The 27,412-nt window shown below is 53.0% G+C and overlaps 2 protein-coding genes across 7 annotated transcripts; one reads left to right on the top strand and one right to left on the bottom strand.

Moving 5' to 3' along the window:
- Window positions 1-138: 138 nt before the first annotated feature.
- Window positions 139-3,960, bottom strand: GAMT (guanidinoacetate N-methyltransferase). Of its 2 annotated transcripts, none has more exons than XM_064637310.1 (7): window positions 3,625-3,960; window positions 2,401-2,601; window positions 1,695-1,840; window positions 1,551-1,614; window positions 1,160-1,227; window positions 977-1,087; window positions 139-869 (listed from the first exon to the last, which is right to left on the bottom strand). In XM_064637310.1, exons 2-7 carry the CDS (start codon window positions 2,582-2,584, stop codon window positions 729-731), a joined length of 714 nt encoding a protein of 237 aa, XP_064493380.1. In that variant the 5' UTR covers window positions 2,585-2,601; window positions 3,625-3,960; the 3' UTR covers window positions 139-728. The 2 variants fall into 2 exon arrangements, with proteins under 2 accessions (XP_064493380.1, XP_064493381.1); XM_064637311.1 differs by having other exon boundaries at window positions 2,401-2,586.
- Window positions 3,393-25,898, top strand: DAZAP1 (DAZ associated protein 1). Of its 5 annotated transcripts, none has more exons than XM_064637296.1 (13): window positions 3,393-3,558; window positions 8,916-8,956; window positions 9,394-9,560; window positions 9,863-9,928; window positions 10,514-10,621; window positions 11,885-11,933; window positions 16,201-16,283; window positions 19,447-19,600; window positions 20,809-20,838; window positions 21,269-21,409; window positions 22,213-22,395; window positions 22,719-22,781; window positions 24,943-25,898. In XM_064637296.1, exons 1-13 carry the CDS (start codon window positions 3,527-3,529, stop codon window positions 25,113-25,115), a joined length of 1,290 nt encoding a protein of 429 aa, XP_064493366.1. In that variant the 5' UTR covers window positions 3,393-3,526; the 3' UTR covers window positions 25,116-25,898. The 5 variants fall into 5 exon arrangements, with proteins under 5 accessions (XP_064493366.1, XP_064493365.1, XP_064493367.1 ...); XM_064637295.1 differs by having other exon boundaries at window positions 3,397-3,558; window positions 10,511-10,621; XM_064637298.1 differs by lacking the exon at window positions 3,393-3,558 and adding an exon at window positions 4,406-5,020 and having other exon boundaries at window positions 10,511-10,621.
- Window positions 25,899-27,412: the final 1,514 nt, after the last annotated feature.

The raw sequence follows: 27,412 nt of genomic DNA, 5'->3' as shown, positions 1-27,412 counted from the left end.
CGAATGCAGAGCTCCTTAGCAGAGTAGGGATAAAGCAGCCTGTCCTGGCTGCATCCCAGGAGTCTGGGGTAAGGAATGGTCATGGCAGAGTGACAAACACACTTTGGAAAGACAAATAAATAGCTCGGGAACAGAACAGCAGTTTGGGTATTTCATTCCTTTTAATGGACTTTATCCCTTCTGGGGAGAGAGGGAACATTTACTGAGCTGTGAGGGGGGTGTCAAGGTCAGGACTCGCTGCCGTGGGCTTTGGCCAGAAGTGTTGGGAAACTTCCCTGGGGAGTTGCTCCGGGAGCAGCTGAAATGCCTCAGAACGCCTCAAACTGCTCTGTCTTCCCAGTTTCTCCTGCCTGGTTTGGATTATTTGGCTCGTCTGTGGAAAGGCACCCTGTGGTGTCTCAAAATAATCCAGTTTTTAGAGGAAATGGCTGGTTCTGGAACCCCTTTGGCCAAAGCCCTGGAATTCCAGCTTAATTGAGGGATTTGGAGATGAATCTTCAGTGGAAACCCTGAGAGGACAGAACAGGGTGGGATCTTCTTGGACAGAGCCCAGAAGACCCCTGTGGGGCAGGGGGCTCCTGGGGCAAGGAGCTTCCAGTCCTTTTGTCTGCTGGACTTCCATCCCAAGCCTCCAGCCCTCTCTGGATGGATCAGCTTCACTCTCTCTCAGCAGAAGGAGGTCAGAGCTGTCGGTCCCTCTGGTCCCCGGGGTCTGTGTCCCGCTGCCCTCAGTGTTTGAGGACGGTGGGGGTGATCATCCTGGGGTGGGAGTAGTACCGGCACTCCCGGGGGGGCTGCAGCTCCATCACCCTCGTGCTGATGTTCTCCCTCTTGAACCCGGCCTGCACCAGGGGCCCCACCTGGGTCTCCTGCGGGAGGGGAGGGAGGAGCAGCCCTGGGTTGGGCTGTCCAGGTTGCAGTGGGGGCACGGTGGGGGCACGGCGGGGGCACGGCGGGACACGGGGACAGCCCTCACCTCAAACATCCTCTCGATGTCGCTGTAGCTGCTCTTCAGCAGCTCCCCCCACGAGGTCAGGTTGCAGTAGGTGAGGACCCCCCCGGGCCGCAGCAGGCGGAAGGCGTGACCCTGCCGTGGGAATCAGGGAACTCGGCACTGCTCCAGGCTCCCCCTGCCCCCCAGCTGCTCCCCACACGTTACCTTGATGAAGTTGAACTGGTGCGTGTGCCACGTGTCCTCTGACAGCGGGTACGTGTCGTACAGGATCCCTGGGGGGCACCGGGACCGCCCGTCAGCCGGGACAGACCCCCAGGGGCTCCAGTGCCAGGGGAAGGCCCCCCTTGACAGCCTGGCACTGGGTTTGCCCCCTGTGTCTCTGACCCTGGAAGGCACCGACGTGCTGCTCCCCCGGTGTCTCTCCCAGGTCCCATGGGATGGAGGGGGCTGGGTCCCCACCCCACCCTGGCCAAACTGCTCCCCCCCTTTCCACGGTTCAGGGATGTCCCTGCCCTGGGCTCCTGCCTTGCTGTGCACCCCCTTCTGCCATGGGGACCCCACCCAGCCCCTCCCTCTCCCTCTGGGGATGTCTCACCACTGAAGTGCCCGTCCGGCAGCGTCGGCACCACGTCCTCCCACAGCCCCTTCAGGGGCACCACCTGCGGGCAGGGGGACAGAGGGCTGAGGTGAGGGGGGCACAGGCACCCCCCAGCCCTGGCACAGCCCCCCCCGGGCTGACCTTGTGTGGCTGTGCCTTGGCCCACTGCTCCAGGCGCCGGAACACGCCCTCGTTGCACTCGATGATCCAGTGCTCCTGGATGTCGAACTCCTGCACCTTGGAGGCGGCGATGGCCATGCCAAAGCCCACCTCGAGCACGCGCCCACCTGGGCACAGGAGGGCAGCTGGGGGGCCAGGCATCCCCAGGGACACACAGCCCTGGGTTTGCTCTGCCTTGGACCCCCGCCAGCCCCGAATTCTGCCTTGTTCTTTCCCCAAATTGGGTGTTTTTGGGGCAGGTTGGGAGCGTGACGCCGCTGGCACTGAGCTCAGCCCCGTGTCCCTGTCACCTGCTGCCCCCCTGGCTGATCCCACAGTGCCCCTTTGCCCCCACCAAGCCCCCCCAGGGGATCACGGTGGGAACAAAGAACATCCCCCAGCGATGCTGCCAAACCCTCCTCCAGTGGCACATTGGAAACAGCCCCAAAAGCGGCAGGTCCTGGACGGGAGGTGGCCGGACCCCCTCCCCACTCCCCCATCCCCTCTGGGGAATGTGTCCCCCTGACACGAGCACACAAGTGCCACCACAGCCCTGTGGTGGTGGGGGGGCTCCGTGGCCCGTGGGGTGCCCTGCAGTGGGGTCCCTGGCACAACATCCCCCCACACCAGTTGCTCGTGGAGCAGCTGCACCCCCGGCACGTCCCCGAGCCCGGGGGGTCCCAGTTACCCTTCGAGGCAGCCACGGTGGCCAGAGAGTGCATGTAGGGGGTCTCCCAGCGCTCCATCACCGGCTTGCCCAGGATCTCCAGGTGGGCGTCGGGCTCATCGTAGCGGGCCGTGGCCTCGCTCCAGGCTGCCCTGCAGTCCTCCCCCTTGGCGAAGATGGACCCCGCTGCTGCCCCGGAGCTCATGGCTGAGGAGAGACCAGCTGGACAGGCCGGGGAGGGAAAGGGCCGCTCGGCTCTTGGCCGGCTTTAAATAGCTGGAAAGTGCTGAGTGTGCACGGCCGGCTGGGGCCCCTCCGGGGAGCGGGAGCCCTTATCGGGATCGGGAGCCCTTATCGGGATCGGGGTGGGCACGGGCTGCCAGGCCTGGGTGGTCACACACCTGGGGGGCACGGGGGGAACTGGGGGGTGCAGAGGGCGTCCCTGCTCCTGGGGGGCACCGTGCTTGCACGGCTGCAGAGGGGATAACCAGCCCTCCTGTGTGGCCAGGCGGGGAACCTTGCGGGTGGGCAGGAGGACCCCGCGGATGGACGCTGGGACCCCGCTGGTGGGCGCTGCGACCCCAGGGGTGGGCGATGGGACCCCGCGGACGGACCGTAGGGCCCTGCAGACCCCCCGGGCGGGCGGTAGGACCCTGCGGGGGGTGTGACCCCCCCCCCCGGGCGGGCGGTAGGACCCTGCGGGGGTCGGTGGGACCCCCGGGCGGGCGGTCGGACCCTGGGGGGGTCAGTGGGACCCCCGGGCGGGCGGTAGGACCCTGGGGGGGTGTGGCCCCGCGGGGGGTGTGGCCCCGCGGGTGGGCGGCACTAGGACCGCGCGGCCCCGCCCCGCTCCCGGACTGCCCTTCCCGCCTGGCCCCGCGCGCGCGGCCCCGCCCCTCCCGCCCCTCCCTGGGCGCGGCCCCGGAGACCCCGTAGCGAGGGGCGGGTGCGCGCGCAGCGGCGGCGCTGAGGGAGCGCGAGCGCGCGGCGGGGGGGCCGGGCCGGGCTGGGGGCGGCGGGGGGGGAACCGGGACACGGACACCGGGACACGGCCGGCAGCGCCCGCCCGCGGCCCCGCCACCCGCCGCTGGCACCGCCGCCGCCGCAGGGCACAGCCGGGCGCGGCCCCGGAGGAGCCGCCGCCGCCATGAACAGCGTGGGAGGCGCCGATGAGATCGGGTGAGGGGAAGGGGGGGGGGGCGACGCGCCGGGACGGGGAGGGAGGGGGGGGTCGGTCTCGGTCACCTTTCCGCGCGGGCTGGAGCGAAGGTCGCGCCGGGGCTCCCCCGGGCCGGAGGATGCTCACGGGGCCCGGTGCCGGACCGCTGAGGGGTGTCTGGTGCGGGGCCGGGGGGCGCTGAGGGGGAGCCGGTGCGGGGTCGGGGGGTTCAGGCGGGGCTGTTCCCGAGTCGGGAGGTGCTGAGGGGGGGCCGGTCCTGGGTCGGGGTTGCTGAGGATGGAGGGGGGGGGGGCGTCCGTCCCGCGTCAGGGGCTGTCGAGGGCGGGCCGGTGCCGGGTCCGGGGGGTTCGGGGGGGCCCGGTGCCGGTGCCGGGGGTGCTGAGGGGGGGTCTGGTCCCGCCGTGAGGGCGCCCCGGTACCCGAGGCCCCCCCCCCCCCCGCCCCCAAACCCCCGGTCACGTGACCGGCGCGCGCGGGGCTGCGGCAGGTGCGCGCGCCCAAGGTCACCCGCCCGCGGCGCTTCCCGCGCCCGCCCGCACCGCACCGCGCCCCGCATCCCACCCCGCGCCCGCCCGCACCGCGCCCGCCACCGCGGGGCACCGCGGGAGCGACCCCCCGGCCCGGGCCCCGCCACCGTCCCGCTCTGCTCCCCGCGCTGGCCCGGCCTCACCTTGAGTCCTGTGTGCAGTTCTGGCCGCCACAGCGTAAGAAGAGGATTAAAGCCATTAGAGAGCGTCCAGAGGAGGGCAACGGAGATGCTGAAGGGCCCTGAGGGGAAGAAGCCGTGTGAGGAGCGGCTGAGGGGAGACCTCGTTGCAGTTTGCCCGTGAGGGGAAGCGGAGGGGCAGGCACTGAGCTGTGCTCTCTGTGAGCAGCGATGGGACCGTGTGGGTCCCTTCCGACCCAGAGCGTTCTGTGAGTCTGTGAACCCCCCTGTGGGACTTTGTTGCAGTGACTCATCAGGGCCACCCCGAGGGGCTCCTCACGGGGAGGAGGGGGCACTGAGAGCCTCCCCTCACCCCCCATGTCCCCCAGCCTGCCACCCTCCTGAGCTCCCCTCTGCTGTCCTCTGCGTGGGATGGGCTCCAGGCAGGAAAATCCCGGGTTTAAGGATTCCAGGGGGTTTTGTGCCTTCAAACCAATAACCTGACACAGGTTGGGTTCTTCTGAGGTGTGTTAGCAGTCATAGAAAGGCTTGGGTTGGAAGGGCCCTTGTGGACCATCCAGTTCCATTCAGTATTGTGCCACTTCAGAGCCATATCCAAAAGCCTGTGACATTGAAATGATCAGACTGCAAACTTGGGCATGACAGAACTCTAAGTAGCAAAAACAAAATTAAAAGACCTCTGGCTGGTTCTTCCACTGCACGTTTTGGCACAGAATTTGCTCCTCAGGACTGGTCACCTTGTTTGAAAGTGGAGCAGACACGAACCACTCGCCCCGAGCTGCCTGCAGGGCCTTGTAAGCTGCTTATTTACTTCTTGTTCTTAATTTGTAAATCCTAAAAATACAGGAGGCAAGAGAAGCGATTGGAATATCGTGTTGGAATGGTCTGGGTTGGAAGGGATCTTAAAGATCATCTGGTTCCAACACAGGCCTGTTTAAATATGTAGGTTTGGCTCTGAAAGTGTTTTTGTTTGCACCTGGGCCTTAACCACTGCCTGGTGCCTTCTGAGAGAGCTGATCAGGTCTGCCCTGCCAGGCTTAGGTGAGTGCCAGGCTCCAAGTTATTCCATGAACTGCCATCAGCTCCCCTCCTGAGCAGGCTGGGCTGTCCCACAGCTCCTGGAGTTCCTGGAGGGCTGTTCAGGATGTGATCCTTGGAGCTGCAGTCAGGTTGGGATGGATTGGGGCTTAATCAGAGAGGGGAATTTCTTTATCCTCCTCCCCCAAAAGTGCTCAGAGGGAAAGGTGAGAGAGTAAAACAAAGGGCAGCTCTGCTCAGCTGCTGTGGGGAGGAAGTTCTGGTTCAAAGCTTTGGGAGAGGCAGCTCTGAATGGGAAGTTGGGAATTCAGCTGCTTTTCAGATCTTAAGGAAAACCACTTAGGGAGGCTGTAGGTCTTGCAGGTGTGTTGGTATGGGCAGGGGGGGCCTGGTGAGAGTTATTTGTTGTAGTTATTTAGTACTTAGGACTGTTCTGGATGGAAGAAAAGGGCTGATCTCTGTCCTTCTGTCCTGCAGCTGAGACCTCAGAGGTGTTAATCAAACCCCAGATTATCTGTGTAGGCGAAGAGTTGTTGCTTTTGTTGAGTTTTGGTGTTCTACTATACCTTTTTTACTAACTCTGGGATTATTTGCTCCAGCAGCAAGTACGATTTCAGCAACAAAGAATAAATTAGCAATTAAAATTCTCACAGGAAGTAGTGGGGCGGAACTTCTGAGGAGTCATTACCCTGCTTCCTGCTCCTGGAGGGATCCCTGTGAGGAATTCTGCTGCACCTGGCAGGGTCTCACACAGCACACCCCATTCCTGCTGGACAGACAGACCTGCCCAAAGCACCTGGGGCCTGTTGTCACCTGGCTGTGCTGGGAATGGCTTTGCATTCCCCTGGGGATGGACTGTGGCATGCTCTGACACTCCAGTCTGGAACTCTGGAGCTCTGGGGGGTGTCAGTGGGTGTGAGGACACTGGTGTCAGTGGGTGCAAACCAGTAACGTGGGAGAGGAGCTGGGGGCAGACCTGTGAGGGTCTGCAGGTCCCTCTCGAGGGGCAGCTCCAGTCTCTGCTCTCTGTGAGCAGGGACAGGACCCAGGGAACAGCTGGAGCTGTGTCAGGGGAGGGTCAGGTTGGGTATCAGGGAAAGGTTCTTCCCCCAGAGGGTGGTTGGGCACTGACCAGACTCTCCAGGGCAGGGGGCACAGCCCCAAGGCTGCCAGAGCTCCAGGAGGGTTTGGATGATCCTCTGGGGCCCAGGGTGGGATCGTTGGGGTGTCTGTGCAGGGCCAGAAGCTGGACTCAGTCCTTGTTGATCCCTTCCAACGTGGGATATTCTATAAATTTAATAGTTACCAGCCCATAAGCTGTTTGGAGCAGAAGTTTTTCAGGATGCAGCGTGGGTAAGACCTTGGGAAGGGGCTGCTGATGGTGCTGAGCTCAGGCATCGAGCACTCACACAGCCATCCTGCCACACAGCTGTCCTGCACAGTACCACATCTGGACCCTTGTGAGCTCTGCAGCTAATGGGATTGGTGAACTCTGGCCCTGCTCTCTGTGTTCAAACCAATCCATGCAGGAGCCCAGGGCAGGGGATCCCTGCCTTTGGCATTCCATAGCTGAGTATTTCTGTGCAGCTGCTGGAGCTGGCCCTGGGCAGCCCAGCTTTTCTGTCCCAGTCCATGTAGGGTGACCACAAATAATTAATAGTGGGATGGGAAGGTTTCAGTGACCTCCCTCCCTGCACAGCTTGGTGTTCTCTCAGAATGCAGCTGGTGCTTCCAGATTGATCTAAAATAGATTGATTGTCTGTACCAAGCTATCAGATCTCGTTAAACACCCAAACCCAGTCCATGAGCTCCAATGCAGTTGGTCAAGACAGTTGCTAACACACACCAAAACTTCAGTGTGAGTGTAGCATTAGATCAGCAATTTTCCCTTTGCTATTGGGAAATAGAGTTATTTCCCCACAGAACTTACTTTCCCCGAAAAGAACAGCACGAGGAGCACAGAGATCTGTGTGTGTTCTGTGCGTGGAGAGGGACAGCTGTGGAAGCCCCCAGGAGATCAGGTGTGGTGGGGACAGCAGGGTGAGGTTGGGCTGTCCCACAACACGACCTGTTGCCGAGGGCTGGCGGGTGTTGAGCAAGGCCCTGAGCCCCTGCCAGGAGCCCCAGCGCTGCCAGGGGGAGCAGGGGGCACTTTTCCAATCCTTGAGGAAAACTTCCTCATCCCGAACGTGCAAGTAGGAAACAGGCCTGGCTTGAGAGAGGGCAGGGAGGGGGGCCACGTCCTGGGTGTGCCCCTCTCGAGGGGCCTGGGCAGGGGGGCCATGGCCATGACGATAAGGCAGGAGCAGATGAACCAGTGTCTGCCCTGACACTGAGGGCTCTGCTGGCTTTGCATGTCACCAGCTCAGTTGTTTTCTGGCTGCTCAAGGAGACGCTTTGATCAGCTCTTAACAGTTGCTCTGTTTTTTGGAAAGACAAGACTTGTGTCACGTCTCAGCCACTGACTTAGGAACAGCCCTGATGGAACAAGGCTCGTGGGTGCTGTGCAGTACTGGATTTAGTCCCCTGGCTGGTGCAGAAGGGTCGTGACGTGATGTCACCTCACAGAAGTGAATCAGAGTGGAAGGGGCTGTCAGGGAGCTGCCCTGCTCAGCAGGACCTTTCAGTGCCCTGCTGCTCCCAGTGCACCTGCAGCTCTGGCTGGGGTGACTGGGCTCTCACTGCCATTACCTGCTCCTGAAAAGGGCAGGTGAGAGGAAGTTTAATTTTTTTTGTTAGGAGGAATCCCACCCTGTTCCTGAGAACATTGTCCAAACACTCCTGGAGCTCTGGCAGCCTTGGGGCCGTGCCCACTGCCCTGGGCAGCCTGTTCAGTGTCCCACCACCCTCTGGGGCAAGAACCTTTCCCTGAGATCCATCCCAAACCCTCCTGACACAACTCCAGCCACTCCCTCGGGTCCTGTCCCTGCTCACGGAGAGCAGAGGTTGGAGCTGCCCATCCCAGGGAGCTGCAGACCCCCATGGGAGGCTTTTTTTTTTTTTTTTTGAGTTGGTGCTTTGTGCAGAAAGGACTGAGTGTTGAGGTGGCTGTAACCAACCTTTAATTACAGAGTAAATGGCTTTGGTGGAAGTTTTGTCACACCCAGAAGTTGATAAAGAGGTGCAGAGCTGGCAGCCTGGCAGGGAGCTCCTCTGAGCACTTACCCAGGCACTTGGGCATGCTGTGACATGAAACCCTGCAGATTTGGGTGCTCTTTGCAGAAGATGAGTTGTTTCAGTTTTAAGCAGTTTGGTTTGGGGGTTAGCCATGACTTTCCCATCTGCTTGGCGATATCTCCAAGCTGGATGATCCGATGGTTTCCCAACGAGGGGCTGGATTAGCACTGCTCTGTTATTTAGGACCTGCCCCACAGGTTTGTCTCTGTCTCAGGCCTGGCTTGGCAGCTGTACTTCTGCTTTCCCTCCAGTAGCAGATGCTGGCAGACAGCAGTGGCTGAGGGTTTGGGGGTGAGGGAGGGAGCAGGGATGGAGGGAGGGTTTGGTTTAACCAGAGGCTCTGGTGTGGTGCCGGCTTTGCAGGGTGTGCTGGAGGCCTGGTACCCCCAGAGCTCCCCAGGAGAACCAACTGGGGCCTGAAATAAGATGTAGCATCTGATGTATCCCCTAAACCTGCCTGTGTTTCGTTTGCAGGAAGCTGTTTGTGGGTGGCCTGGACTGGAGCACGACACAAGGTGAGGGATGTGTGCTGCAGGCCCTGGGCCTCTGTGGGCAGCCCAGTGCAGAGCTTTTAACAGCCACTGCTCTGCTGGGAACACTGGGCTGAGACTCTCCTGCTCCTCTCTGTTAATTAACATTAAACCTCTCTGTAGAGAGAGCTCAGCTGTATGTTAACACTTCTGGGGTTGTGTTTTCTGTCAGTGTTTGGTGCTGGAGTTTTTGTCAACTCAGCCATTATTATGATCACTTTCCTGTGGCACTATTTTCCATTTGTATGAGTGGAAACAAACTGTTATTTAGCCTTGGTTTGCAGGAAGTAAAGTGTGATCATTTTCAAAAGATGAGTTGAAGTCGTTTCACTGTTTGCTTATCTGTTGGCTCATAGCTGCAAACACAGTCTGGTGCTGTCAGTGTCTGGTTCTGTTTAATATTTGCTTTTTTCCTTTCACAGAAACTCTTCGTAGCTACTTCTCCCAGTATGGAGAAGTTGTAGACTGTGTAATAATGAAAGACAAAACAACAAATCAATCTCGAGGATTTGGATTTGTCAAATTTAAAGATCCCAACTGTGTGGGAACAGTGCTGGCCAGCAGACCTCACACGTTAGATGGCCGAAATGTAAGTTGCTTTTGTGTCAGGGTCTTTTGGGGGTTTTTTCTGCTCCAGATCCAAATATTTGCTTTAAATTCTGGCTCCTCATTTGCAGACTGGAGAGTGTCCAAGTCACCTGGTTGTTGGTTTAAGTTGATTTGTTGGAAGGCAGCTCTAACTCGGTGGTTTGTGTGACGATGGCTTTGTGCTGAGGAGCTGGGTGTCAGCAGTGCTGGGTGTCAGCAGTGCTGGCTTCAGCTGCCACAAACAGTAACTTTTAGAGCAAAATTCTGCATGCTGAGGTCTGACCAAACTGGAACTTCTTCCAGATTGATCCAAAGCCATGTACACCTCGGGGGATGCAGCCAGAACGGACACGACCGAAGGAAGGATGGGTAAGGAAAGATCCTTGTGTATCCTGCCTGTTGTCCAAGTTCTGGCTTAGCTTCTAGCAACTGAATTGAATTCCCTTGGATTATATCCGTGGTCTAAAGGCAGAAGTCAGTGTGCAGGCCTTGAGTGTAAATTTATTGCTGAACAATGTCTTTCACTTGGATTTCCATGGGCAGGCTCGAGGTGCAGTGCAGTGTTCATGAGCACTTGTGTCAGGCTGGGTGTGGTGTTCCTTAAGCTCTTAGTGCTGCTTTTAGTGAGTTCTTCACTTGGGAGCAGTGGCTGGAAGGGCCCTGGCAGGGCTGATGCTGTTCCAGCCCCCTCCACACCCTGCAGCCTCATCAGATGTCAGTGTAGAGTGAGTGAATGGCCTCAGAACACAGGCCCTGGATCTCTGGTCCTCGGAGGAACAGGGAACACTGAACTCTGAGCTCGGAACGTGCTTTGCCTTCAGGACTGGGAGACTTGAAGGCTGGGGCTCTGCCCTCAGCCTGCCAGAGCCCAGTGGTGGTGGTTCAGTGTGAAATGGCAGAGGCAGCCGACCTGATCGTCCTTCTGACTGAATCTTTTCCTCCTTGGTTTAGCAGAAAGGATCCAGGAGCGATAACAATAAATCCAATAAGATTTTTGTTGGTGGGATTCCTCATAACTGTGGCGAGACAGAGCTCAGGGAATACTTCAAGAAGTTCGGAGTGGTGAGTAATAAACACAGGGAGCACGTTCCACAGCTGTGGGATGTGGTTTCTAAAGGCTCTTCCTCACAGGCTTGGCTTTCCAGCTGTGCCCTGGCTGCTGGGGAGACAGAGGGTATGTCCTGCAAGGGTAGAAGGCAACAGCCACAGCTCTAAGTGCCTTTGAAAGTAAGGAGTAGCACTTTACTCACAGGATAGATATCACAAAGTCCTCCTGCAGTTGTAACGAGTTCCTTTGCAGCAGTGGAGCCTCACAAATGTTTTGTGGCCACAGACACTGATTTTAGCCATGGTGATTGCTGGGTAATTAAGGCCATGGTGATCCAAATGGATCAGAGAGGGGAAAATCTGGCACTGTCCCCTGGCACAAACCCCACCTGGGGCCCAGTCCCAGCTGGTGGCACCAGTAGGGTGTAGTCAGGTGAGTGTATATGGTCCAGGAACTCAAAGATTTTCTGGCTGTAAATAAAAGGCAAAATTGTGTCAGAATGTTAAGCTAACTCAGGGGATTCTAGTAAAAATACCCTAAGATAGTCTGGAAGATGTGATTCCATAAGGTCACATCCCTTTTGTGACCACTTTTCGGCACCTGAGAAATTCCAGAGCAGTTCCTTCCAGCTGTTTTAATGTTGCCTTTGACATAAACGTTCCACCTCTGGCTTTGTTTAAATTGTAGCTCACAGTGGTGTTTATTCTGAGAAAAACAGTCTTGAAGCCCTTGAAAGGCAATTTCCATTGTTTTCTTTTTTTTTAAGCTAAACCCAGACTGTTACTGCTCATCCAGAGCTTAGAGGGGGTTTGTAAAGCTGTTTAAAGCATCACTTTGACTGGTGCTCTGGGCCACAGTGGTTCCTTCAGAGCACTAAATGTGTCTGGAGCTCAAGCTGATCTTCATGGTGAGAGTGAAAGTGGCTAAAAATGGGAAAAGTCATCTTCTAAGGAGCTGCACTGATGAGCCCTTCTAAACCAAACCTTTGGGGTGTTTTATAGGCTGTGCTGAGGGTACAAACAGTGTAATGGCCTTAATGGTGGATTAAAATGTGAAGTGTGATGAGACAGTACAGCAGCTCTTTGGATGGATGGATGGATGAACTGAGGCTTTCTGAACTCCCAGGAAGAGCAATATTCCTGGGTTTTGTGCTGTGCCTGGGGTTGGTGGCTGCAGCTGAGTTGTGCTGTGTGGGTAGAGGGCAGGACCCAGCCTGTGGTGACTGTTCCAACCCTCCCCTGGTAGCACAGTGAGGAGATTTCCCTTCTCTCTTCCAGGTCACTGAAGTTGTAATGATCTATGACGCAGAGAAACAGAGGCCCCGAGGTAAAGGCTGATCTAGTTTGTCCTTGAAATTTCTTCATACTCTCCTATAGTCAGATGGCAAACTATTTCACACCATCAGAAAAGGTAGATTTTTTTTTTTTTCTCTCTTATGTTGCCTCAGGAAAAAGAATAATTCACTGGGCAAACATCACTCCAAGTGTAGACTCTTCATCTGCGGCTTCACTGGGGTCTGTGCATTTCAACTCAGCCGTTTCATGCTCATTTATGGGGGTTGTTTTTTGAGATGAAATGAAATTTGATTCTCAAGCCACTTCTGTGGCTGAAGGTGCTTTTGGAGGGCAAAAAAAATAAGCAGATTTTCCTCCTATTGCACATGAAAGGTGTGTTGGGTCTGTAAGTGCATGGGCAGTGCTCCAGCCAGAGCACGAGACAGGACAGAATCCATCCCTCATCTGCTTTTTGGTTTGGTTAAATGGCTTCACCTCAAATTAAAGCCAAACACTCCTTAAACCGCACAGAATAATTCTGAAATATGTATATATTTATTTTTTTTTGATTGGGACGTACAATCCCTGTATGCCAGGCTGCTTTTTAAGAGGGGGAAAAGCCAAGGCCATGGGAGATTCGCTAGATATTGAATCAGGTTGGGAACCTTTGGTCAAAATGCGAAGCAAGTTCCATGTCACCCACGTCCCATTGCATCCACCATCAGTTTGCCAAGGAAGAGCCAATCCTTTAGCTTTGCTCCCACCCTGTAGCATGTTGGACATGCTAGAGAATAGTTTGCCATCTGAACTTTTCATTTCTCTTCTGCCTCATTATTAAGAAATATATCCTTCACTTCATATTTATTAAGCTGTTAAGTCTTAGTTTTATTTTTTAATTTAGACATACATCCTTAGTGACATATTTAAGTGTTTCATAGTAAAGTATGGTAATGTTAAGTAAGTTCTTTTTTTGTTTCTTTTCTCTCTGTGAACTGTTTGACTGTGATTAACGATATCTCTTTAGATTTCTTCTCTCTAGGTGATAATTTATCACAGAGGTACAGGCCAGTTCCGCAGTCAGAGGAGGGACGGGCTTTGTCTTTTATTGGAGTGTAAACGAAGTTTCAATATATTTGTTTTTTTGTTTTCTTGCTTTAGCTATCCTAATCTTCTTTCAGCAGATACCTTTGAATCAAGCAGCACATAAATCCATCTGTTTCAGTGCTCTAGAGCAGCTGGTTTTGGATAGAGGAGACAAAGACACGGGCATCCCAGTGTGATTTGGGGCTGGAGTTCTGAAACATTTCAGTGATTATTGTATCATCTCTACCTTTGTAATATTTAATCCCAGCCTTGCAGCCTCTGAGCAAAAGGTACTAAAACATCATGCCTGGTCTGGATTAATCCTGTCTCAATTAATGGCTTCTCTGCTTAAAGCTCTACTAAAAAAAAAAACAGGGAAAGGAGGGCTTAGGGTAAAGCACAAGTGCCAGGTGGGCGGTGAAGGTGGGAGAACAAGTCTGTCTCCATCCACATGTTCTGCAGAAAACTTTTCCCCCTTAATTCATCTGACTTCTTAAACACTCCTTGAATCCTCTTGCCCTGCCTTTCACTTCTGTGCTGTTGCATTCTTTTTTTAGTGTGGTAACTAACAGTCATCTCCCCAAATGGTCTTGTCAGTCCCTGGAGGGGGGGGTGAGGAAAAATCCCCTCTAGTTTGTATTGGGATTTCCTGGCAGTGCCTCCCAGAACAGGATTTCTCTTGCCTTGCCTTTCTCATCTGTGTTCTCTTGCTGCTCTGTCCCCCTGTCCTTTTAACACCATGCCCAAATGACTGGATTTATGAAACTCCAGAGGCCAATTCAGTGCCATCTCTCCTTGTACCCTTCTCAGTTTTGCCTTCTCCCATTAGCTTTGCCACCCTTCCTTTGGAAGTGCACCTCATTCTACTGGTTTTCTGGTAGGAGGGGGGAGAATGATCCCTGTTCTCATCCCTGTAGCATCCCTCTGCCTTCAGCCCCTCAGGAGAGCCCTGGGAACCAGATTGTGCCCTGGAGGAGCTGATGGTGTCAAACATCCACGTCATCTCTGCTGCCTCTCAGTGCTGCCTGTTCCTGCCAGCTCTGCTGCCAGCTCTGCTCCAGCCCCTTCCCAGAGCCCCGAGCCCAGGCAACTGTGTCTCATCCCTGACAGCAGAGCGCCTTTGCTGCACTCTCTGCTGCTCCTGCTCTCTGTTCCTGGCCAAGCAGCAGCTGGAGGGGACTGACAGGGCCTTGCTGTGCTCCTTCTCCTCTTCCCTGGGCTGCAGACGAGCCCAGTGCTCTGGGCTGGTCCTCCTGGAGTCCTGCTCAGAGCAGTTTGTTCCTCCAGCCTTTAACAGTGTCCTGTCCTTCACAAACTAAAGCTGTGGATGGTGGGTTTCATCACTTCTCTGTTTAAAACTTCACCTTGGAATTTTACTGTTTTACTCTGAATTCTTCGCTGTTCCTGATCTTGTGGTGTCTGATCCTTTTAAATCCCCTTTTTTGGTTTCTTAACTGGCTTCCTCAATGACCTCTTACTCTCCCTCTTCCTCCCCCTCCAGCCCCATCTCACAATCTCTTCCTGTCCTTCAGTCTTGGAATCAAGTTGAACCACAGCCTTCAGGCATAGATGGAATCCATCGGTTCTCTTTCCCATCTCTTTTTAGATAAAGGCTGGAACACTAAACACGTGATTTAAACACAAATACTTTTCCTCTGGCTCCAATACTCGGATTTCTGGTTAACTCAGACAAATATATTGTGATGAAATGCTGCTCTCAGCTTGGAGGCTGCTTTCATCACAGCTCCACTAAACTTCGTTTATACTGCCAGTCTCTTGTGTGTGGGAAATGCCAAGTTTTTTCCTTTTTATTTTCAGTTTATTTTAGTGATGTCTTTTGCTCTTGTTGCTGACAGCAGAATTTGACCTGCTGGAATCTATTTTGGCCTGTATCTTTGTGTATTTTTATATATATATATATAAACTTTCTCTACACTAGGCCTCTTTGGGCTTACCCAACGCAGTTGGATAAGCGTGGAGAGACATTCCTGTGCTAGACCCTGTATTCTGTAACGCTTTAGAGCAAGATTTGGCTGCTGTCAGCACTAGCTGCAAAGCAAAACGCAAACCAAGGGGGAGATCTTGGGTTTCAGAAAAGCAGAACCGCATCCATGTTCCATTCGCTTCCGACGCCGCGCCTCGGGTCTCCTTTCTAATTCGTACTGCTCTCCCCGTGGCTAATCCAAAGAATGGCACAGTTCCTGTTCTGCATGTGTGTCCCTCCCTGCCCCAGCAGCCCTGGGTGATGGCATGGCCCTGGCCTGGGGATTAACCACCATTTTGCCACTCCCTCGGCTGCACCAGCAGCTACAACCTACGTGCAGTGGTTCTCAGAGGGACCCCGAGGAGGGGCCGGTCCTGGGGCTCTGCCTCCTGTCCAGAGCCTCCTCCAGGCTTCCAAAGCTGCTGGATCCAGCTGAGCTGCCACCAGCGAGGGCTGCGGTCAGGGGAAGGGGAATGAGCCACCCGTGGGGAGCTGCAGCACCTGGGGGGGCAAAAAGGGCTGAAAAGAGTTGTGTAGATTTCCAAGAGAAAAACAGCAGGAAATGCAAGAAATAAAATAGATTAAGGACGTGGCAGCGATGCCACATCCTGTATAAGCAACACCCTACAGGGGTTGCTGTGCTGGGAAGGAGTGACACCTGTTCTGTGCTTTTTCTGAGGTGTGGGGAACTTGAGAACCTCTGATGTAGGTTGTTAGTTTCTGAAGCTTCTCATTCATCCATGGAGTGGTAAAATTTTCCATGCTTTAACAGCTACATTTCAAAACCAACTTTCTTATTTTCCACAGAAAAATAACTGGAAGCTGGGCTAAGGGATGGGAGGAAGTTGCTTTGCAGCTTTGGGGAACAGGGGTGTGAGAGAGGTTTTCCTTGGGAAACTAGGCTGAGCAAGGAGGAGCAGCAAAGTTGCTTGACTTTAACCTGCTGTCCCACAAGTATTTTGGTTTTAGCACTTTTTTTCCATTTCCTGGTAGGTGGATGAGGAATAAAATCAAATTAAAAGCCGGTTAACGAGCTCAGTTTGAAGTTGCATGTGTGAACCCACGGCAAGGCACTAATTGCCTCACGACAGGAAGTATCCATTGCAATTTTGGCAGAGTTTTTGGCAATTGAACACAAGTGTCGTTATCTGAAACCCCTGCTTGAACCCTTGGTCTGCCCCTAATACTGTTCATCATCCTGTTTTGTGTCACAACACCCTGCTACCTTGATTCACTCTTCGTCGTTGGCTAGGTTTTGGATTTATTACTTTCGAGGACGAACAATCAGTGGACCAGGCTGTCAACATGCATTTTCACGACATCATGGGCAAAAAAGTGTGTAGTTGTAGTTTTATTTTACCTTAAGAAAGAACCAAGTCTTGGGCAATGAGCGATTTCACTGGGGAGTGGAACTCAGTCCTTGACCCGGGTGGGAGAGCACGGAAATCCAAATTCAAGGCTTTATCCATGAAGGTGGGGAAAGTCTGAGTTTGCAGGAAGGGGTGGGAAGGGCAGCTGGGGGGGTCAGCCCGAGGAAGGGAGGGCTTGGATTCAGCCTGAGGGCTCGGGCTGTGGGCTCTGCTGGTCGGGGTGAGGCCTTGTGTGTACAGACCTGGGGTTTCTGGCAGAGCAGAGCGCTGGGATGAGCTGTGCTCACAGCCCTGCTGTGGGGCAAGGAGAGAAATCTCTGATCTCCAGCTGTCTGAAAAGCAGAATCCCAGTGAAATCCCAGTTGTTCAAGGCTTGGTTTAAGATACCACTCCTTCAGATGTAACTCGATGCTGAAATTTTGAGGTGGTGTGAGACAATCTGCTTTATATAATCTTAAACTTAAAAAGGAAAAGGGAAAAAAAAACATCCTGAAGGATTGGTTTTTTAAAAAATTGGGTCACTTACTGTGAAACTTTGATACCAACCCACGTACTCTATATAGTATTTAACCACAATGCAGTTAAGTGACCTCTGGTTGTTTCATCTTCATACTGTGTTGTCAGCAAACGGGCGTTGCATAGGGAGGAATTCTTTAGGCTCCTTTGATGTTACTCAGCAAGGAACATGCTTCTACCTGTGGAAAAAAAAAAAACCCTAAAAGCAAAGTAAATTGTTGCAGGACACCCAGGTTTTATAGAGAGAAAAGAGTAACTTTAAGAAAAATGAACCACGGGAAATTCTGGTAGATTGAAGCCCTTGCAGCTTTAAGGTAGATCCAGTTTTTAAAGTCAATGTTAAAACTGCTAAACTTAGAGTGAGGAGATTCAAGAAGATTTTTACATTCCTTAAATTATTGCATTGTGTGATTTATTTTTTTTTATTGTCTTTAAAGTCTTTTATGTGCTATTTGATAAGCATTTCCTTACCTAGCGGGGGAAATATTCTGCATATCAGTGGAGTTCTGGTTAATTATGCAGTAAATAATGCCTTTAATTCCTGTAAACTCATTTGGGGGTGAGAGGTGGGTGATTTCCTGACAGTGGAAACAAAGCAATGTGCTGGTGGGATCCAGAACATCAGGGCATGTTCTCAGCTCCTGGTGTTTTCCACAGTGGATCCCACTGGTGTGTGTGTGAATCACCTGGATCCTGCTCTGTCCTTGGAATTGCCTTCAGTGAGCAAAGCAGCAATACAATGGGAACAAAGGGAACATCCCTGAGGTTCTGGGAGAGGCTGGAGAGCCCAGAGGGAGCCTCCAGCTGTCCCCTCGTGCTGCTGGCTCTGGGACATGCTCTCGGTGCTTCCCAAACCAACCCGATTCCAAAGGGAAAGAATCTGGTTTTCCCCTTTTCCCCCCCTTCCAACGTCACACAAAGCAGAATTCAGGGATTTTCAGCTCAGAGCAGTGGAGCTGCCTCAGTTCTTGGGGTAACCTGGGCTTTAGGCAGGTGTGGAATTTGAACCTCCCTGTTCACAGGGAATTTTCAGCCCTCACTTTGGCAGTTCCCCGCTTCCAAATGTGCACTGAAAAATTAATGGGACTCTTCCACAAGGATTAATGAGCTCCAGATCCCCTGCTCTCCTCCACTGCCTAATCATGCCTGCTTTAAAAATGGTATCTCTGTCTTTTTGGTAATTAAAAAGGTATTGCTGAAATGAATCCATATGTTGTTGAAAGGGGAGGGGGGTGGAAATTAAAATTGCAAGAAGGCCTCTGCTTTTGTAAGCAATAACCGAATTCCCTCAAGGCAAATGTGTTAAGACTCATTAATTTGAGTCCTTTGAAAAATTCCCCTGGTTCCTCTCTGGCAGGGCCTTGAGCTGACAGAGATTTGGTTACTGTCATGTCTCCTGTCCTTGGGGCACGGGCGGGGGGGTGTGGGGGGCTTTGTCCTTGCCTTGTGCCTGTTTCCTGTTTGTTCTCCCACATGAATGGCTTTTAAGACATGGCAGGAAGAATTCTGAATACTTTATTTTCCATACTACTCAGGCCCCATTGATGATTGAGATTTATTTTCTTTGTACTCTGGCACCCATTAAAATTAATCATGAAATGAAAAAAAAAAAAAAGCCTGGAATTCAGTGAGTGCTGAGAGGGTTTCATTAAACCAGGGCTGGATTTTTTTCTTTTTTTTGAGAGGTTTATGTTGAATGTGCAGCTTATTTTAAGTAGGTCAAATGCACTTATTCTGTGGCTGGGAACACTAGGATGTTTTATCTTGGAATAAAATAAGTTAAGCACTGTGGCTTACTAATTTTTAAAACAGGAGGGGTTTTGTCACTGACTTAACACAGTATGAAGATTTGCTTCTTATTGACTCAACTGTCCATTTTTATTACTTGCATGTTTGTTTACTTTTTTGTTAGATGTAATGTAAGATTCTCTTATCACATCCATTCCCTCTGACATTGTTTGAGTTAATTGAGATTCTTTAAGCGTTAGCCTGGGGAAGGTAAGTCTTTATCTTCCATTAGACATTTAAATAAAATCTTAAGTTTAAAAAAAAAAAAAAAAAGAAAACAACATTTAAAAAAAATCAATCAAAAATGTGTGTTTCTCAGGTATGAGCTGAAATTGCCATTAGCTGGGGTGGGTTAAACTGTCACTTCCAAATGAACCCCAAATGTGTTTGGTTAAAGCATTAGTACCCTTTTTCAGAGCGGCCTCTTCACTCAAAATTCTGGTTTTTTAACTGAGAACGTTGTCTCTGTGACTCCTGCCTTGACCATGAAATCAGCCTGTCCTGAACTACGAGATTCTGCTGTTGTCAGTGCAGAGCTGCTGTAAGAGGGTACTGCTGTTTTAAGATTAAAGCCAATGACCCTCGAGTGATTTGTAGGATGTTTTTCTCGGAATCCCTCAACAGTAGGACTTGTAATGTCTTACCATCACCTACACTGTACCTGAGAAACATTGTAAATTACCGGCCTTAAGTTTAGTAATTAAGTACTTAGACATAAGTCATAAGGTGCTAAGTGTAGTCTTAAGTGTACCTGCGGGTGTGTGTGAGGGGTCGGGGGGCTCCGGGCCCCCCCGGCCCCCCTGAGCCTGCCCCTGTTTGTTTAGGTGGAGGTGAAACGTGCCGAGCCTCGGGACAGCAAGAGCCAGACTCCGGGGCCGCCGGGGGCCAGCCAGTGGGGGAGCAGGATCATGCCAAGCGCTGCCAACGGCTGGGCAGGGCAGCCCCCTCCGACCTGGCAGCAGGGATACGGCCCACAAGGTACCGCCCGCGGGCACTGCTTCCCAAAAACCTGCTCCACGGGGCAACGGGGGCCGGCACCTGTCCCAGGGGTCCTCCAGCTGTTCCCTTTGGATCTGCCTCCCCCTGCCCTGGGGGGACTCGGAGGAGCTGTGGAGGAGGCTCCGGGTGTGGCTCCAGGTGCGGGAGCGGGGCCTGCGTGAGACCCCGGGGACAGACTGGGTCGGAATACGGCTTCTTCAGGGATGAGGCAGCTTCAGAGGAAGTTACAAGGAAGGTTTGAAAGGGATGAGGGGAAAACAGATGGTCTTGTCTTTGGATTTAATTGCTTAATGTAGCCTGGAAAAGCACCAGGCAGCTCTGGGGCTGGTGGTGCAGGAGCTCTTGCTGCAGCTCAGGAACCCCCCGGGCCGAGGAGCGTGGCTGGGTTTGATGGCTGCTCCCCCCCCGGGGTTCTGAAGGCAGGATAAACACGCTGAGCTCACCCAGAGACAATTTTGATAACTCTGGAGAAGTGCAGCGGGATAATTGAGTTGCTGTGAGAGATGAGAAATGTTCACCTGGGGGCTGGAGGGAGCGTGGCTGCTCCGTCCCCGCTCCGACAGGGGGGACAGTGCAGGGAGGGCTCCTTTCCCCACGGTGCTGATTAGCTGGGAAGCTGCAGCTGAGGGCTGACACTGGGCACAGATGTGCTGATCTGCAAGCAGAGAAACTCCATCATTTCCAGGCGGTGATTAGTCGGGAAGATGATACCTGATCTCCCGGAAAGATTAATGGCAGGAGCAAACACACTTATCCTTCAATCTCCGAGCTGCAGCGGGGGGGGAAGGCTTTTCTATGGCTCAGAAACTTCAAAAACAACTCAGATAAACCTGGTGGTAAATTAAAAATCCTTTGGATGTTTGGTCTGCTGGGATTCTCCAGGATTTGGTCTTTACAGTGCTATGGATTGGTGCACTGGGTACGTGGCAGCCCTCGAATGCTCCATCTGATTTGGGTTTGGGGACTGCTGCCTCTTCTGAGTGTTGTCTGAATGGTTCAGAGTCTTTCCAGGATGGTGTATTCAGAAATAGGCCCAGAATATTTCTTGGACCCTAAAAATAGATGTGTAAGGGACACTGGGAGGATACCCAGTCTACCCCAGAGCCAGGTCCCTGCTCTTGCATCATCCCTGCTCCAGAGTGGGCAGCTCCAGCCATGTCTAAGGCTCCTTTTTTGTTCTGTTGTAGGGATGTGGGTGCCAGCTGGACAGGCAATTGGTAAGTACATTACATGGGACCAATCCTGACAGAAAACATCCTCCTGAGTGCGGGCACAGCTTCTTGGAGCATTCACAGTGATCTGGGGGTTTCTGGGGGATTTAACCTACATTTAAAAGCTTGATTGAATTTGTCCTGGAAGAACGAAGGGGAAGACAGTGGATTCTTAACAGCTCAGTAATGGAAGCTGACACACATCCTGCTGCTCCAGCCACATTAATTTGTTATCAAGGGATTACATGCTAAACTGCAATTATTTACAGTGGGGATACTTGGAGGACAAATATTTCCCAAAGAAAGGATTCATAGAAGGCTGAGCCTGCGTTTGAAATCCATCCAACAGCCTTACCCCACCTAGAGGAAGCTGACTCCAGCAGCAGCTCCTCAGTATTGATCTGCTTCATTTTTTGGGTTTCTCTTGGTTTTGCAGGTGGATATGGACCCCCTCCTCCGGGCAGAGGAGCTCCTCCCCCTCCTCCTCCATTTACCTCATACATAGTCTCCACACCCCCCGGGGGATTCCCGCCTCCACAAGGATTTCCACAGGGCTATGGCACCCCTCCACCATTTAGTAAGTGACCCTCAGGAGCTGGAGCACATCCAGCACCAAATTCAGCTTTTGCTCATCTTCCCCTGGACTAGGATTTTCCCCCTGTGTCTCACCTATCCTTAACTGTTTTCTATTCTGATCTGTAATTAACTGTATCCTTATTTTTGCTGGTGAGTTGAATTATTTTTTTCTTGGATGCAGTAATGATTTATATTCTCTGGTTTAAGTCTGTGTTGCTGAACAACTTTAGATGCATTTTGTACCCTTGTTACAGCACCTGAGAGAAAACTTAGAGCTCACTGCTCATGGCCAGACAGAGATTTTTGGAGGAGCTTAAGGAATTAAGGTCACAACTGGCATTGGAAATACAAATAGGATTTTAGCATCTACCCTCTTCAGGCCATCTTTTCAAAAGTCTGGTCACAGACCTGGTTTAAAGAAGGTGGAAAGTAGCCCCCAGTTATCTGGAGTAGCAGATAGCCCCACGTTATCCTCCCAAGATCCTGGATAACACAGCTTCCTCCTCGTTCCTCACGTGGGGTGAGCACAGAGCTGGGTCCCCAGGTCTGCTTTCTTCCTCCCTCTGTGCTGGTTGCTGCAGTCTCTGCCTTGGGGGGGACATTTTTCATACCTGTGGCAGGTAAGTTGTGGGGGTCTCTGAGCCATGGTGGTTACCTGTGTAATCACTGTACACCCAGTTTGGTTTTAATAGACTTAGGAATGTTTTTTTTTTTAATTATATCATGCTCTAAAGCCAAGCAGGACGTCAGGGTGGTGTTCACCTGAGTGTTCTCACATGTGTTTTGTACTGGCTCGTGTTCCAGGTTTTGGTTATGGTGCTCCACCTCCTCCACCTGACCAGTTTGCCCCCCCTGGGGTCCCTCCTCCACCTGCCACTCCAGGGGCAGCACCACTCGCTTTTCCTCCACCACCACCACCATCTCAGGCAACTCAGGACATGAGCAAACCCCCGACTGCTCAGCCAGAATTCCCTTACAGTCAGTTTGGTGAGTACCTGCTGGAGCTCCCTCCCCTTCCCTTTCCTTGGGCAGGGAGGCAGTGCTGGGCACAGTTTGCCAACACTGAGGGCACTGCTCTGGGATGGGGACGCTCCCACCAGCTCAAGCCATCCTTAAATCACGCAATATTCAAGCCAGAGGGCTTTTTCTTAGTCAACTCTAAAATGTTGCTTGTGTGCTGTGAAATAATCTTCAGAGGCTTGTGCACTGCCAGGATGAATTCCTGGTTTCCACTCCCCCCAAATCTGTGGGTAAAACTTTTTACTCCAGGAGCTTCACAGAGCTCACGGTGAACTTTTTTTGTGTGACAGACCTTGAGATTGGAGAGCAGACTTCAAGAGTGAGAGCAGCATCGAGAGGCAGGCAGTGCAGGTGTAAGGATCCAGGCTGGTGTCTTTTCCTCCCTTTTCCCATTCCTTCCCCAGCTCTCTGGAGGTGTAGCTCTGTAAAGCTTTGTTGTGCTCTGTAGATGACTTTCAGGTAGGTGATAGAAGACACTGAGGTAACAAGTTTTAAGCCAGGCAGACAGTACTACAAAAGATAAAATCTTGTAAAAATTGCTAGACAAGTGCTTGTGCTCCTGAGTAAAACTTCTGCTGCTGTTCCCCGTGGAAGCTCAGAGGGAATTCTCATTCTCCTCTTGCTCTTCTCAGCCCTGTGCTCGAGCAGTGCTCTCCAAAGAGCTCTGCAGAGAACTCTCCAAAGAGCTCTGTACTGCTTTTTTTTTTCCTTTAAGGGATTGTAATTGGTCACTTTTACTTCTGAAGGGAATTTTTGCAAGCAGCAGCCCCGTGGATTCAGGCTGTTCCCTGCCTGAACACGTTCTCCATGTGGTAGTGCTGCCTCGTGTGAAGTGCCTGTAGAAACTGCAGAGATAAACACTTCACAAAATCTATTTAAATAGATGCTATTCAAAGTCCCAGCAGTGTAAAGCAGACACTGAAGGAAGATGAGCCTTTCACATGTGTTTGTAAAGCAGAATTTGTTCTCCTGCTGAGGAATTTGAAACGTTTTTTCATTTGTTTGTTACAAACACGGTTGATTTTCATGGGTAGTTTTGCCCTCGTGACTCAAGGAAGTTTTTCTTGTCCTGACAGAACTTGGCTCTCTGCAGACTCTTTTAGGGGGGTGAGAGGCAACAATGAGGCTCAGATGTGGGGGTTTTGTGTAAGGGCAGTACAGCTCCTCGTGTTTGTGAGCTGGCTGGGTGAAAACCCCCAGCTGAACTGGGCCTGACACTGTTCCCTGGCCAGGCTTTATCCTGGTGATGGATCTGGGCTCCTGAGCCAGACAGTCCAAGCACAGAGCTGGCAGGGGGACTGGGGCAGGGATCAGCAGCCAGGGGAGGAAGGCAGCGTGTCCTGAGTGACTGTGCAGGTGTGTGGGGGTTTCCTTTGTGATAAACAAGGTGAGCCCGGGGGGAGCTGTGGTTTGCACCACAGAGCTCTGCACTTGGGTGACAGTAACTCAGGGTTTGGTTTTTCCCACTCCCAGCGAACAGTTCAGCTGTAGTTCTGGGTCCCTGCTTGTCTGTGCCCAAACAAATGCCAGGGGGAGCATGTGGGGCTCCCAGAGACTGTCAGAGCTGTGGTTTAGGCTTCATTAGTGGCAGCAAGTCCTGAGGGACAGGCAGAGCTTGAAACTGAGCTACTGAAGATGTGCTAAGAGACTTTGTTTGGGATTAAGAGAGTTAAACCTGCTCTAAGCCTGCTCAGAGAGAGGCAGCACTGCAGAAATGCACTTGGTAATTAGGAGCCTTAATACCATCCTTCAGAGCAGGGGCTGGCACTGATGCCAGGATTAAGAGTTGTATTTAATTGCAGGAATTTGTATTAAATTTCTCAATTTCTCAGTGTTCCTAATTTACATTTAGTTGTGTTTCTTATTGGCAGCAGGAATTCTGCCCAGTCCTCCATCTGCACCCTGTTTTTTTTCCCTGTCCCCAGGTTGTGCTCACTCTGTGGTGTGGGTTATGTCACAGAGAGGTGGTGACAATGTCCCCGAGTTGGGCACAGTGTGGCAGGAGAGAAGTGCTGGGGGAGGACAAGATGAATGTTGACTTGTGGGTGCTTTGGCTGAAAGTGTAGTCGGGACAGGGCAGGTTTGTGGGTGTCCAGCTGGTGAAGCAGAGTGTGGTCACTGCATGGTCAGTCTGAGGCACTCTGAGATTCCAGGGAACTCTTCCTGGCCACACCTCTGCCTGTGCTGGACCTGGCAGCTTTTAGCCAGGACAGAACCCAGCCCCAAATGAAGGTGCCCAGAAGGAGTGACAGCCCCCCTGGGAGCCCCCTGGGTGTGACTGGAACTGCCAGCCTGGCAGGGATCACCCCAAAATGCAGCCCCCCCGTTCCTGCACACCTGTCCCCTTCTCCTTTGTGCCTGTTCCCCCTGTGTGGAAGGTGAATCCCTGTGGGAACCCAGGGCAGCTGCTTCTCCAAGGGTTGGGCCGGGGGGTGTCCCAGGGGCCCGGCACCGCGGGAGGGAGCGGAGTTTGCTGCTCCTGGAAGCTGATCCTGTGCCTTTCCCTTCTCCCAGGGTATGGACAAGACTTGAGCGGGTTTGGACAAGGTTTCTCTGATCCCAGCCAGCAGCCCCCTCCCTACGGAGGCCCCTCGGTGCAGCCCTCCAGCGGCCCCCCCGCCGGAGGCAGCGGCTTCGGCCGGGGCCAGAACCACAACGTGCAAGGATTCCACCCCTACCGGCGCTAGCCTGGGCTGCAATCAGGGAGTGCTGTCCACAGGGATCCCTGGGACCAGCTGAACCCCGGGATCCCAGACTTCTGAACTTGTGACAATCACATACTTGATGGAAGAAAAACCTAACAACAATTTTTTTTGGGGGGTGGGGGCAGATGGCTTCTGAAGGCAGAGCTGTGGGTGTTTGGACTGCAGTTTTTAAAGATTTTTTTCCTTTCTCTAACCCATCAGCACAAATAAAGAAAATGTCACTGGTTCAAACTACAGGGTTTTAAAAATGTCTTCAGCTTTAATTCAAAACTTCAGGTTTCTTTTTTTTGAAATTATTTTTCCTGAGCCTTTGTTTTACCGTATATTGTAAACTTTTATGTTTAAAAGAAAAAAAAAATATATACATTTACAGATTGTGAAATTTTTAAGAGAAATTTTCTACTATGTATGCTGGCTTATTTTTTAATTTAAAACAGGGTTTCCGTGAGCGCTGTCGGGGCGGGGGGGGAGGGCTGCAGCCCCTCCCTCCCTGCCCGGGGCAGCGCTGGGGCGGAGGGATCCGAAACTCTGGGAGTTGACAGAAATCTACTGAGTGTATTTTGCTGTTGTTGTGGGGGGGCAGAGCTGGGCCAGGGCAGGGGCAGGACCCGTGGGCACGGAGGCCCTGGTGGGTCTGGGCCTCCCTCGGGGTGTACATTTCCCCTCGGCGGGTGTAGATTTCCCTCAGGCAAAAGGTTTCGGTGCGTTGGGCACTGGAGTGCTGAGCCCTGGTTTGAATAAAGACGAGAACCTTTGGATTAGAAACACCAGCCTGTCTCCATTTTTCTGGTTTTTTTTTTTTTTTGCTTTTTCTCGTGGGTTCGGGTTTTCCTGAGAAATCCGTCGGCAGAGTCGCCTTCCCTGGGGGGTCACGGGCTGTGCCCTCTGCCCGCCCCCCTGGGGGGGACACAGCTGTCCTGGGCTCCCACATGGATCACATCCCACCTGCTGTGGGGCTCTGACCTGGATCACATCCCTCCTGGCCTGTCCCTCTGTGTCACTCACGTCTTGGGGGCAGTGGCATCCACTGCTGCTCTTCACCCAGCCTCGAGGCACGGTGGCAAAATGGGCAACTTATGGATTGATCAGCTGATCTTCAGTGGCTGTAACTCTGACCTGGCTCTTCTGGAATGTCACCCTGGGGTTTGGCTCTGAGATGTGGGGCTGAGCCCTGTGGGAAAGGGACTGGCAGAGGTGGGACTGGCCCTTGGCTGAGGTGAGAGTTCATGTCAGACCCGAATCTCACCCACGGAACCTCCTCCAGGGGCTGTGTCTGTGCTCATTAGTCCTCTCTGCTGTAATTAATCGCTGTTAATGAGGTGGCATTGCTCTGCACTCGTGCACTCTGGGATGAGTGGGTCGCTGGGTCACTCTCAGAAGGGCTTGGATCAGTTCAGAGGCTGTTCTGTGGTTTGTGTGGATCGTGCCAGTTCCTCCCCGTGGATGCTCCGGGCTCGGATCCTCATGTCTCTGCTCCTCACTCCCTCACATCCAGAGCTCACATGCTTGGAGCATCCCTGGAACAGGAGCTGCTCCAGTTGTGGTCTTCTGCAGGTGTCACTTCTGAGACCACCCGGACCCTCGGTGAGGTTTGGGCTGCAGGAAACACCGTGGAGAGGATACAACCCAACAGCTCCAGGGACACACGGAATGGAGGGGACCTGACGTCTGCAAGCTCTTCTGGCACAAAGGGGTTTGGATTCGGGTCTCTTCTGCACAGAACTGGCTCTTCCAGGTTCCCGTGGGCCGTTAGATCTGCTGGAACCTCCCGGACCGGGGGACAAACCGGATCGACTGGGGCTGAGAGGAGCCTGTTGTGCTCTGCCACACCCGGCGTGTCCTCGGTTCAACCGGGAACAGGCGCCGGCTCCGGGGGCAGGGCAGCGGGAGGGGAAGGTCTGGGGGTGAGGGATGGAGGTCCATGGGTATGGGATGGATGTCTGTGTGTGAGGGATGAAGGTCTGGGAGTGAAGGATGCAGGTCCATGGGTGAGGGATGAAGTCTGGGGGTGAGGGATGGAGGTCCATGTGTGAGGGTGAAGGTCTGGGAGTGACGGATGAAGCTCCATAGTTGAGGGATGAAGGTCTGGGGGTAAAGGATGCGGGTCTATGGGTGAGGATGGAGGTGGCTCCCGGCAGGTGACGGTGCTCACACCTGCCCAGGTGTGTCTGCGAGGCCCAGGCTGTGCCACCGAGGTGACTGATCTGTCCCCCTCGTGTTCCACCTTGGCCAGAGGCAAGGAGCGGTTCCACGGGCCCTGAGCCCCGCCGGGACCGAGG

The sequence above is a fragment of the Pseudopipra pipra genome, chromosome 27, assembly GCF_036250125.1.
Source record: "Pseudopipra pipra isolate bDixPip1 chromosome 27, bDixPip1.hap1, whole genome shotgun sequence".
Taxonomy (NCBI): Eukaryota; Metazoa; Chordata; class Aves; order Passeriformes; family Pipridae; genus Pseudopipra; species Pseudopipra pipra.
Note: the sequence above shows the minus strand (reverse complement) of the source record. Positions and strands in the feature narration are given on the sequence as shown.